This window comes from Rissa tridactyla, chromosome Z (genome assembly GCF_028500815.1).
Source record: "Rissa tridactyla isolate bRisTri1 chromosome Z, bRisTri1.patW.cur.20221130, whole genome shotgun sequence".
NCBI classification, from domain to species: Eukaryota; Metazoa; Chordata; class Aves; order Charadriiformes; family Laridae; genus Rissa; species Rissa tridactyla.
The window spans coordinates 74,585,906-74,598,586 of record NC_071497.1 but is presented as its reverse complement, the minus strand read 5'-3'; the positions used below and the strand labels follow the sequence as shown (position 1 = coordinate 74,598,586).

The window sequence follows — 12,681 nt, the reverse complement described above, 5'->3', positions numbered from 1 at the left end:
AAAAAAAGAGTAAGAACTGAACTTGGCAAAAGTTTGACCCCAATAAAATGTCATAGACATCATCACAATGTTGAATTAGGCAGAAGGAAAGGGAATCAGAGCAGTAGATAGTCATAATCTATCTATATGTGAGCTATGCCATGTATCACAAGAAATATGAATGGACTGGTACGGATTGGATATGAATGGTTTGGGTCAAAACTGTCTTGGAGAAGACCACTAAAGAGAAATTACCAAATTGAAGTGGAAATTGTGTTTGCAATGGTCTGATTTTGATATGGGTGTTTTTCAAGGTATTAGACTGAAAGCTGAATCATTGTGAGTAACCCTAACATCTCAGGTACATACATACCGCAGAAAAAATGTTAAGACTTGTTTGTTCATGAATCTGATCATGACAGGATTTTATTCCACATATTTTCCCTGCGTGGACAAAACCTCACGTGCTCAAATCATCTTTGTGTCTGTTTAATCAGGCTAACTGCCTGAGTAGCTAGCCAGACTGCTTGGGGCACAGTCAGGAACATACTGTATAAACATAAGGGACAGACTGGTTACCATGGCTAGAATTACACTGTGATTAATTTCACATATATTACACATGTACCACGATAACAACGTACAAGACATTCTCAATAGACTCTCCAAGGTCAATATCTACCGTGATACAGATAGTGACAGAAGATGTATCTGTAGGCAGTCTCATGAAACTCTATTCCTTTTTCCCAGATTACATTTTGAAACTTGAAACGCAGGAAAACATTGAAAGTTAAACTTTTCTTTATTTTGCAATGTGGACTTTGTATTATAGGCAGGATACTTATTGGGAAAAACAGTTGTATTGGTTTTAACTGGGACAGAGTTAATTTTTTTCATAATAGCTCATACGGTGCTGTTTGGATTTGTGACCAAAACATTAATACACTGATATTTTAGCTCTTGCTAAATTACTACAGTTTCAGTGGGGTCCTGTGTGCCTTTCTCATCCACAGACATAGGAACGAATCCATATACTTAAAACTGTAGAATTTCTCTCTGCTGCTATAGCCACCAACCTGAAATCACCAATAAGCAACAGGTTCCAGGGGAAACAGGGCATTTCAGTGGAAAGAAAATTACTGTTAGCATTTATAGCTATGAAACTTCTCTCACTTAAAATCCAGAGAAAAATTATGCTTCTGCAAAATATAAGGTAAAAAATGCTTTAAAATACAGAGTTTCAATGAATATATATGAATGATAGGACATTTCTGTCAGAGAACAATGTTACAGACTTGTTTCTAGGTGATTAATAACATAATGAAGTTAAAATTTGCTTCATTCACATATCTAAAAAAGGGAAAAATTGTACATACCATATTCATTATAGTGAGGATATATGATTCCACATGGTGACTTCCATGATATTCAACCATCTTACTGTCTGCAACCACAAGCGTCTCCACCCATCGCTCCTTGCTAACAGAGCGTCGAGAAACCTTTCTGACAGCCATTTGGTTTTCTTGCCATCTCTCCCTCCGATGCTGCTGCTGTTTGAAAAAGCTGAGGGTATCTGGAAGAGTAAGAAGCATCGTTGACTAGACAAAATTTTCAAGCTTGATTTGAAGTGTGTGGCTGTAACGCTTGCAGACAGAACGTCGGTATCACAGAATCACAAGATGATATAGGTTGGAAGGGACTTCTGGCTGCCACCAACCTGACCCCAAGCAGAACCAAGTCCAAAGGGACACCAGCCTGCTGAGGACCCCGTCCAGTAAAGTTCTGAATACCCAACCCTGGATGGATTAAACATCCATCCAAAAGTTACCCCTACTCCAACACCAGGGATTACGGTGCGAGACAGAGCCAAGCTAAAAAAAATGAATTGGGAATGTCATTTTCAAGGAATTTCTCTTCTGCAGTTTTGCTCCAAACTCTCTAATGACACCAGTTCATAGCTTAAGATAAGGGACCTGCTTTCTCCACACGCAGCTCTTACTCTCAGCAGGATGGCACATTAAGCCCAAGTGCTTTGGCACATCCATGAACCATTTGTTCTGTGCATGGAAAATATTCCCAAAGAGTGGGAATGCTCCACCAGTAGGTGTCACCTAAATACCAGCCAGGCAGACCTTCGGGCTCCTCAGCAGCTGTCATCTTGTCTGACTGACAGGCAAGACTTGCTTAGACCTTCCCCCATAATTTGGGGACCTATGTATCTAAGTCCTTTCAGGAAAGCTGTTTGCTCTGTTGCAAGCAACCTTGCACTGAGCTCAGTGGGGCTAATTCCACTCATTCTAGCTTTGAAGGCCAGCTGACTTGTGTTACCGGGAAAATATCGGGAATGTAAATACCCCTAGGCCTGAAAAAGAAGTGAGAGATGCCATTTTGACAGCAATTGGTGGTAGTTTTCCAGCCTCAAAGCCAAAGAAACACTTCTACAGTGCTGGGATTCCCTTAGCCCTAGGAAGGATCAGGAGCACCGGTTGCTATTACAGATACTGCAATAGTTCCTTGGGATCTCATTCATGGAAGAGGATGTCCTTATTCCAGACGGGCCAAATTCACAGGCCAGAATGACAGCTCCTGCCTCAAAGTGCTTACAGCCTGTCCAGTATAAGCCCCACTACTGTGGGGCAGGGGACAGTTATCCAGCATTACCTCCATCTCCCAGCTTCTAAGTGTTGAGGGGAACCAGTGTTGAGGTTACACAGACTACTCTTCCCTTGAAAAATGGATGACCTGGCAGCTAGGTCCCAAATCTTGTGCTCACGCACGCAGAAGATCTGTTATGCCTTTGTCATGAGCGCACTGTTTGCCCTTTAGAAGAACTAAGTTCAGCCAGAATGTATCATGGTGTCTTGCTTGTATACAAAATGTGGCAGCATTGCACTATTAATGGTGTGTTTAATACATCTTCTAGCATAAAAGGTGATCAATAACTTGGTTTATCGTATATGTGCAACAGAAGATGCATGTGTTTTCAGAAATGGGTTCTTTGAGGTCAGTCCAAAAGACGCCTGGAGAAAGAAATGCTGGTACTGGTGACACATAATGTATAAAATTGAAATATCATCACATTAATAATCAAAACTACACCAGCCACATTACACATTCAGAACTGAGTTGCAGTGCACAGCAGCTCCATTAGTTGGCACACGCCGTGACCAGTTAGCCCTGCATTGCAGTACCAGTTCAGGATTTCAGCCAGCACCAGGCACATACCACTGAGAAGCCCAGAAACCTACAAACCTACCCCAGGTTCATCCTGCTAGACCGATACCTGTACCCCTCTGAACTACCATTTAAAGTATACTGAACAAAGCTGAATTAATATGCGAAGCAGCATGTCACGTATTTGATGTTGCAGATTTCGAATATAATAAATAAACAAATAAATAAATAAATAAAATTAGTTGTAAGTAGATTTCTTTTTGCATGAACTTGGCATTTACATTTTAAAAGATGCTGAAAATACTACTTGTGAAGGATAAAGAACTGTAAAAATTTTGACCTGTGTGGCAAGGCAAACAGCATAAAAATATACTCGAATGTAAGATAAGTTTGAATAAATGTAAATAAATTCCAATGGACATGTAAGCTTCTGATTTTTACTATCCACACACCGTTACAATAAAAAGCCCAAGAATATCCATTTCCTTTGTGCTTACCAACCCATATAGAATCATAAAATCATAGAATCTTCATGGTTGGAAAGGACCTTTGAGATCATCGAGTCCAACCATACACACCCACACACAAAAAAAACCCACCCAATACAAACAAACAACCTACAATCTCTGCCACTAGAGCATGCCCTGAAGTGCCACATCTAGACGTTTCTTAAACACCTCTAGGGATGGTGACTCAACCACCTCCCTGGGCAGGCTGTTCCAGTGCCTGACCACTCTTTCAGTAAAGTAATTCTTCCCAATATCTAATCTAAACCTCCCCTGCTGCAACTTCACACCATTTCCTCTGGTCCTGTCTGGTCCTGTCATTATTCACTTGGGAGAAGAGGCCAACACCCAAGTGATATCACTTGCCAGTGTCATCTTGTGCACACACACAAGCAGACTCTGTCCTGTAGATATGTCTACCAGTAAAAAAAGTCAGTCAGTAAAGGAAGTTGCCTTCCCACCAAGCCAAGGGACTCAAAGAAAGGCACGTGTTTTTGTATCTTAACCTTGAAGAATGAGCTGCATGGAAAAACAGCTTGTCTACGTGGAAGAATATAACTTGTGAGTAAAGACAAAGAAAAGAGAGTGGGTGGTTTATTTAGTTTTGTTTGTTTGGAGTTTGGTAAGTTTCGCTGTGAGAGAAGGGAAATGGACTACTACTGCTATAACCTCTACCCTAACACCACTAACCCAGGCTGCAGCATCGCTCCTGCTGATTCCCTCAATCTTGGTTCAGTTACTGCAACAGCCACCTCTATCAGGGGCTATTTCTCAGCTGCATTCATTAGTCTCTCCTGTACATTTGCATGGCTTTCAGCATTCTTCTTTCTATGAAGCAGTTCTCAATATCTATATTTTAAGGGTTTTGTTCTGAGAAAAATCTTCCCCGCACCTGTCTGAACAAAAGTTCTGTTCAGGCTGCTGGTTAAGTGATTGTTTATGGCCAAATAAAACATCACACCAGCTGTCAGGCTTTGTATTTACCTCTAGCAAAGACGTGTTTTTATTGTAAGGACAGGTGATAGCATTGAATGTAAAAATGTTTAAAGCCATAGTCTGCAATGGTGAGCAACCCTCAGGGAAAAGTCTGGAGTCTTGGTTAAGCATGAGGCTATGTACCGCGGGAAAATCTCAGAAGAGATTCCAGTTGCGCAAATTAACGCCAGGTAGCAAGATGATTTTGCAGACAAAACCCTCTCCTCAGTGACTGATCCCCCCCAGTGCAGGGATCTAACCTGGAAGGGCAATGTCTAAGGACCTGATCTCTGCTGTGTTAAGTCTCCTGGCAACTTTTTTACTTAGATGAAGCAGAGAGGGAGAATGTCTTGGAGCTACACTAACATACAGGTAGCTATAAAGTATGGTTCTACTTCTGCTTTTATGACTCTCCAAACAATGATTGTCTCTGTTCAGCTTTTCATTCTGAAGTAAAATAATCTCACCGCACTTTTACCTTAAATTAGCGAAGTGTTGCAAGTGATTTCCCATTTGCTGAGAACCGAGGTGCCCTGTTGCCCAGGAATGGAAACCTTGACCAGCAACCCACCAGTTCAGGAATAGCCAAGAAGTGATGGAGGGTTTGAGACCCAGTAACATACAGTGCTGTCTGAGAAAAGCCTGTCTCGCCATGCTCCTCCACCATCACTGCTGAGCAGAGCACACTCCACAAGTAGCAGAAGAGAGAAAGGGAGTACTTGAACCCTGAGGGTTTCCATGCATTTTTGAGAAAGATGTAACACAGGTAGGTATAGTGCTGGAGTCCTTAGGAACAGAAATGAAGGTAGCGCTAAAAGGATACCCAGGATATTCTAAGACTAAATAAAAAGAAGGTTGGCAAGAGATTCAGCTAACAAACTGCGTGAAAGACAAGAAGCAATGCTCAGAAGCTTCTCTCTGTTGTGGGAGATAATTTTGCAGATGCGAGGCTTTTACTAGAAAACCTGAATCTGCCAAATGAGTCACAAACTATGTTTCGTAAGTCATAAGTGATATCCAGCCATATCACTGCATAACCAGAAGGAATGGTGTAGACGACAACATTTAGTCATCTTCTAGTTAGAAATGGTAGATGAATTTCAGCAAAATGGTTGGTTTTTAAAATCAAAATCCAAATTGCTTTTAGTGAAAAATAAAAACGTCCCCTGAAACTATCTATACAAATCCTACCTGACTAACTCAACAACATATAGGACCCTTAACTCTCATGGCTGCATGGCTTCTGTGTAGGAAAGAAGAGTTATATTCTGTCTTTTAGCAAACCACTTTCATCTTTCATTAGGTGGCAACAGAACTATACCATTATTTGCCAATCCCTAATATGAAAGAACTTTCAATAGTCTCACTACAAAAAACATTTTAGTTCTTCACTTAAAACAACTCATCCACTCAAAATGTTGCTTGATGAGGGTTTTTTCTTAATTTCCGCTTTTTTTCCCCGGAAATGCTGTTATTGAGTTGATATGACTCACCTCACTTAAAGGCATTATGTGAGATTTCTACATCAAAGGCCTTTTTTCCACCTTTGTTTCCTGCAGGTGTTGCTCAAGGAAGAGTAAAGCACACAGTGCAAGATAAGAGGACCTCAAAGTGCTAACTGCCCAGAGCCACCTTTCAACACCTTTGGAGATACACAGGGCTCTGAGGAAGCAAGGTGAAAATGTCTGGAAATTCCCAGAAGAGGAGAATGCAGCCTACGACTGAAGGCTGCCAGACAAAATATGGAAGTACCGATTTATGCCTTCACTTCCTATCCTCACCTCCTTTCTCTTTGGGCGAGAGCTTTCATTTTTACCACACTGTATTATTCACAGTCAAAATGGTATGTTCTCCAGATAGGAGGTTTGAATGATGCTAGGGATGATAGACTAATTAATCTCACACTGTTCAGAACTTGCTACATTATGATTTTTCCTATAATGTTCACTTTGTCTTTGTTTTAAGATGTGCCTTTAGTTTAAGTATTAACAAAAAGACTACATTTTTGGGGTGAGTTCTTCAAGAGGTCAATAAACTCTGTCGAAATAGAAGGGAAATTAATAAACATATGAAATCATCATTAATAACATTAACCTAGCACTAAAAAGTATACAGAAGTCCAAACATAGACTAAATAAAGGAAAGGCTAAGGAGTGACTCAGATAATAAGAATTAAAAGGATAGTAAGGCAGAAGAAATCAACACAGTTTTCTGAAAAGTGATTACTACCCCATCAGCTTTGGGCTAGATCTAGTAAGGGACTTGGGATTTCCCAGGACAGTGCTCTAACCATCACACTTCTCAATAAAGAAAGTGGGACCTTCTCCTCTTTCACTCATGATGGAGGAGAGCAACTCTAATAGCTGATTTACTGCAAGAACTTACTATTTACAAAACTCAAACACAGTAAGTGAACCTCTTCCCCTATTCTAACTATCTCTGCTGAAATAAATATGACAGCTATCTAGAAAAGCTCAGTGAAACCAAATACACTACAAATTTTGTACACATAGTATCTTCTTATACATACAACTGTGGTTACAAATATCCATAACAAAACTAAGCCAGGATGCTGACAATGTGAGAGTAAAGGCTCACATCCTACACGGAAAAACTGTTGTAAAACAAGGAAGAAAGGATGTGAATTTAAAACAGAATGGGTAACCAAACCAGCTTTTTTCCTAGGCATTTCTGAAACAGTCTAAGCTAAATCACACAAATGCTTTCTGAGTGTGAAGCAGTGTTCACACAGGAAACTACTACAGCTATTTAATCACGTACTTCCCCATGTTGACAACCCCCAAGTCACAACAAAAACAAGCACAGAGAAAGAAAGCTTGCAACTTTGCAGGCTTTGTTTAACTTTAACATTCCTGCTGTCAAAAACATGAAGTATCAAACAGTGGAGTCACAACCACTCTAATGCAGAATGAAGCTAAAATTGGACCTGTGTTGACTGATGCACTTAATTAAATACTGCTGCTGAGTGTGCCTGCCCCTCATTAGTACTTACGCTGGGAAGGATGGAATGATAAATGTTCTGGGCCACTGACATCAGGAGGTACATAGAGAACAACATCATGGGAAACAGCTATGCCTGGAGTTGCCTACATTCTGCAACCACGATTTTCCTTCTGCCTGAATGTTCTAATTTTTTTTCCCAGGGATTAAGCCCAAGTCAATAAGGGACAATAAAAATTATTTTTTAATTGAAACAGGCTGCCCAGGGAAGTGCTCGAGTGGTATTTAAAAGACATTTGAAAGTTATGTAAAAAGACATGTAGACTTGGCACTTAGGGACATGATTTAGTGGTGGACTTGGGAGTGCTAGGTTAATGGTTGGACTCGATGATCTTAAGGATCTTTTCCAACCTAAATGATTCTATGACTATGTTCCCTAAGGTTGCATGCTGCAGGTAAGTTTGTGTAGGCATTACAGAATTCAGCAGTGAAAGCAAGCGCTGAAACTCTTGAAGAGTTTCTCCACATATTTTGTGGAGCTTCTGGACACATGGACAGGAAGACAGTTATGAACCACAGGATCCAGAAACTGGCAGCACAAGTCTCTGGAGTGCCCATTAGTTCTTTGGAGTTAATTAAGTGATTTCCACTAATTGCAGGGTGTCCTAATGTCATGGTTTTGGTCAAATTGGCCAATGGCCAGTGACAGATGCTCCCCCCCAGCCTCTCGTACAAAGAAGGAGGAGAGATAAAGAGAGATTTATGAGCTTAGAAGAAACTAAACTACTTTAATGGAATATTAATAATAAAATAAAAAGGAAATAATAAAATAGGTACAGTATATACAAAACTGTATCAAGCTCCCAGGATGATGTCACCGGCAGGCACTGGGGAAGTCCCAGACTGAACTCAGTGACGGGCGGGAACTGGATTCCACAGCTGGAGTCAGGGACACACGGATGGGGGTCAAAGGCAGATGAACAGACAGGGTCCTCCTCAGACATCAGACATTGAAGAAAGAGACCTGACCCTTTGATCCCTCAGCTCTTATACTGAGCATGGGGCAGATGGGATGGAATACCTCCGTTGGTCAGTTTTGGGTCACCTGTCCCATCTGCTCCTCCCTGCAGGTGGGACCCCTCTACAATTTTCTGCTTCCGACCTTCCAATGGCGCAAATAATGAAATTAGCTGACCTTGGTTGTTATAAGTATGAGCAAGAGCCTTTCTGCATACCATTCCTTGGCACAAACTGTCTTATCACTCTGAGAACAAACCATTTTCAGCACAACATGCTGTTAACTTCAGAGAGTTAGAAGAGGTCTAGCTAAGAAATAAAATTATCGAACAGAAAGTTGGTTCTGTTTTACCTCAAACCAGGACACCTAATGCCAAGCTTCAAGAATTGGTGAGAACGTAGGAATAGTGGACAGAGAGTATCAATGCAAGGAAAGGCGCCATAAAAAAGCAAAATGATGCTGGAAGAGGTAAAGGACAAGAAAGAACTACTAAGGGTTGTAATTCCAATGATTTGGGCAGTGTGAGTGGTTTAGACGGAAGGTTTGCTCTTTCCACATGGCTGGGACAAGAGTGCAATGTTCTTTTCAAGCTGTACAGATTGCAACCAGCCACTACTGGGACTTGAGAAGTAGCTAAAACAAGCCTCCACCTCCTGGGCTTTAACAAGGGACAGGGACTGAGGAGAACCATTCCTCTTGGGCAAGTCATTAAGGCAGCTTATGTACCCACAGTTATACATTTACATTCACAATACCAACTGCATCTAAAACTGGTGAACATTAGCAGTCTCTTCAAGAAAGAATGACTGAGAATGATCACATTTGATTCAGGGACTGTAAGTAAACCGGTGCATTTCCCTGTGCAAACATTTTACTTCAGAAATGTGCAGCTCCTCTTTTATCAGACGCCAAATTCTGCATGGTAGACATAGCTATCAATGTCCTAAAACGAAGAAACATTTTTTTCTGTTCCCCAACAGAACCACAAGCTGAAGTACAGCAAAGAAGGCAGGTATGTCAGCACAATTCTCTCCCCCAGTCCATAACATATGCTTCCTTCCGTACTGGTCCATCCTCCAGCCAGGGTATAAGTTTCCTGTGGTTTGACCAGGGACAAACAGCTGCAGAGCAGAAGGGGAGGGTTTGGGATTCCCCTTGAGGCCTCTCTTCCCACTGGCTGTCTTGCTCAGCTCTCTGCAAACACCTCAAGATTTCCCCGCACCTCCCCAGAGAGGACAGACTGCTGCTCTGTACACTCGAGATGCTCAGATTGGCTTTTTCAGTCTTGCAACAACTGAGGAGGGACTCCCTCCACACAGATACCGTTCGCAAAATCCTCCTGGTACTATAATCATCCCCACAAAACCAATATGCCCAGCACAGTTTTGCCTGTTTATGCTCCCCCGCGCAGAATCAGAAATGTTGGGTGGGTTTAAAAGCCTCCTCTAGGTCCCCAAGAGCCAACCTGTGTACCACAGGAACTCCTCTCTGGCTCATCATTTCCCTTCATTAAACAGCAAAACCAGCCGCTCGCACCTCTCTGTGCTTGCAAATGATTAGTGCAGAACCAGCTGGGACCAGCTGCTCCCGTCTCCTCTTGCAGAGGAACAGGAAGTCAGAGGCAAACGGAGACAGGCAGCGCAGAGCACCCGCGAGATGCCACCACTCCCATGTTGACCCAGCCTGTTGGGTGGTCCCAAAACAGGATGCAGCTTCCCCGCGGGCTGCGACACAAAGAAACTTCCAAGTTAACAAGTCTCACCCACACCAAGAGACTTCCAAGTTAACAGGAACTGAATCTCAGCCGTTTGATTTGCAACTCCCTGTGAAAAGCACGGTTACTGAACTAAAGATATTTCACGTCACACACCTCTGTCCTCCTGCCTGGCCCCAATCTCTTTGCGTTTTTCTGTGCCTGTTGCCCTAACTGCACCTCTTCCCGAAACAACAAATAGCTGCTCTGAGGCAATCTGTTGTAGTTAAGCAAGGAGTTTCATGTTTTCTCTATAAAGCTTGCTGTCATGAGGAGGGCTTAGAGTCTAAATAGGTTCTGTAAACAATATTCCATAATAATTGACTGTCTCTAGCTCCCAAGTAACATTGTATGTTAAAAACACTCAGCAAATTTGCTCTTCATTATCTCCATTGACTTCTGGAAGTAAATGGCAGTTCTTTCCATCTCAGCTATTATTACTTAAAAATAGTAAGTTTACAGAATTTTTTGCCCTTGGGCAATACTACCAGTACACTGGAACTCTACCTTATAGATAATAATCTCACTGTTTTCTACACACAGCACTTTAAAAGACATTACATTTCACCTCTCTTTATAATTCTAGTATTTACTTCTTTCACTCCCAGGCAAAAAGAGAACAAAAACTGAAGGTGTTTGTTTGATAACAGCTTAGGAAAAATGTGGCAAAAGGCTAAACTTAGCAATAGCATCCATATAGCTCATTTTTATTATTTAACTAGTCTTAACTATTGAAGTTGACGCCCTTAAGTTACAAACTGTCTGAAGTGTTCTGTAGCAGTGTTTCTTGACCACTGATGATCCGGAAAGCATCTACAAGACACTTCAAGAAATTAACATTTCTACACATATGAGCAAGCCAACAAAATAAGAGCCACAAATGATCACTCAAAGTTTAGTAAATTTTTAGCTGGACATAAATGAAAACTGTACAAAATACTCATTTTTTTTCTCACCCAAACCAACTGATCCCGCAACTGAAAAAAAAGGCTCAGAAACACAACATTCTGTAACAGTGTTTAGTAATGACTGGTATTCTTGACTTGCTATGAGTTAGCAGGGACACGAATCATCAAAAAAACTACTACAGCATTCCTTTCTGACATCACTACAACGTTTAACTGGTTGTCTCTGTGGTTGTAGATGCAAGTGACTGAGAAAGTGCTATTCTGACATATGAACACCATCCAGAGCTGCAAGAAGATTTTCAGTCTGATATTTCTGTCACCAAAAATGTAGAGTCAGGTCAATCGAAACTATTCACAAATTAATGTTGATACCTTAAAATTAATTCAGTCACAGAAACACCACAAAAGTCAAATGAACAACACCCTGGTCATGCCTCAGCAGCTGCAAGCAGAAATCACTCCTGAAAACAAACTTCCGTATTTCCATATGGAGAAGCAATCATCATATACTCCTATTTGATTTTTATATTTTGGAGTGACGAGAAAGTCCACTACTCTAATACAACTGGCTTATTTGTACTTGACGCTCAGCTATAAAAGACTGACATCTCTGGCTCTCTGTGAATGGCATCCTTACCTTTCTATGCCATCCTTGCTAGCAGAGCTCAGCAGTCTCGCTGTCCCAAGAGAGATGCTCTGCCGGGGCACAGGGAACCCACCACTAACTTGGTTCTTCTCCAGGTGATGTGCTTTTTGTGTACCACGGATATATAATGACACTCCTGAAGCTTCATGGAGCAAAACGGCACTTCATCCTCTCAAGTCCTCTCCTTCTCACCAAAAAAAATTACAAGAACTTGACCTATCAGGCTTTGCCTACTCCCATAAGTTAAATATAGACAGCGAACAAATACACCCAGGCACTGGAACTTGTTTGCCTACTTTATTAAGGTGGACGGTTCCCAGCACAGCCGCTGTATGGGGCAATGAGCACGCTCTCAGTCAATTCCTGAGCATGGCACAGGAGTGGACACAGGTCAGGAATCCCTCTTGGTAGCCAGATCTGGCCACCCTGTTCAGGAGGCTGAGAAAATTTCATGTATGCACACAGACTGTTCTGTGCTACTTGGCAGCAAGGACAAAGAATACCGGCGTATTTTATTTATTAGCACAAATGTGGTCTCATTGTGTTTGCCACGAATATCTTTGGTGTTACAGCACAAGAGTAAATCCCAGCTCAGCACTCAGTTCACAGATAAAAAGTAATACCATAAAACAGAATACTTAGTGTTTGCAATACCACTGGCATCTTGTAAGCAAATTTTTTCAAGCAAAGTTATTAAAGATGATGTCTGTTTATGTTCATCATATAAACTGACTGCTTTTGTGGCTATTCTATATGTTTAC

General features: G+C 41.4%; 1 protein-coding gene across 2 annotated transcripts in view; it reads right to left on the bottom strand.

The window, feature by feature from the left end:
- Nucleotides 1-12,681, bottom strand: part of ADAMTS12 (ADAM metallopeptidase with thrombospondin type 1 motif 12) — a 168,228-nt gene that overhangs the window by 77,342 nt on the left and 78,205 nt on the right. For both annotated transcript variants that reach the window (XM_054185127.1, XM_054185126.1), the window contains exon 4: nucleotides 1,356-1,552. In XM_054185127.1, the coding sequence (XP_054041102.1) occupies nucleotides 1,356-1,552 (197 nt within the window). The remainder of the gene's footprint in view (nucleotides 1-1,355; nucleotides 1,553-12,681) is intronic.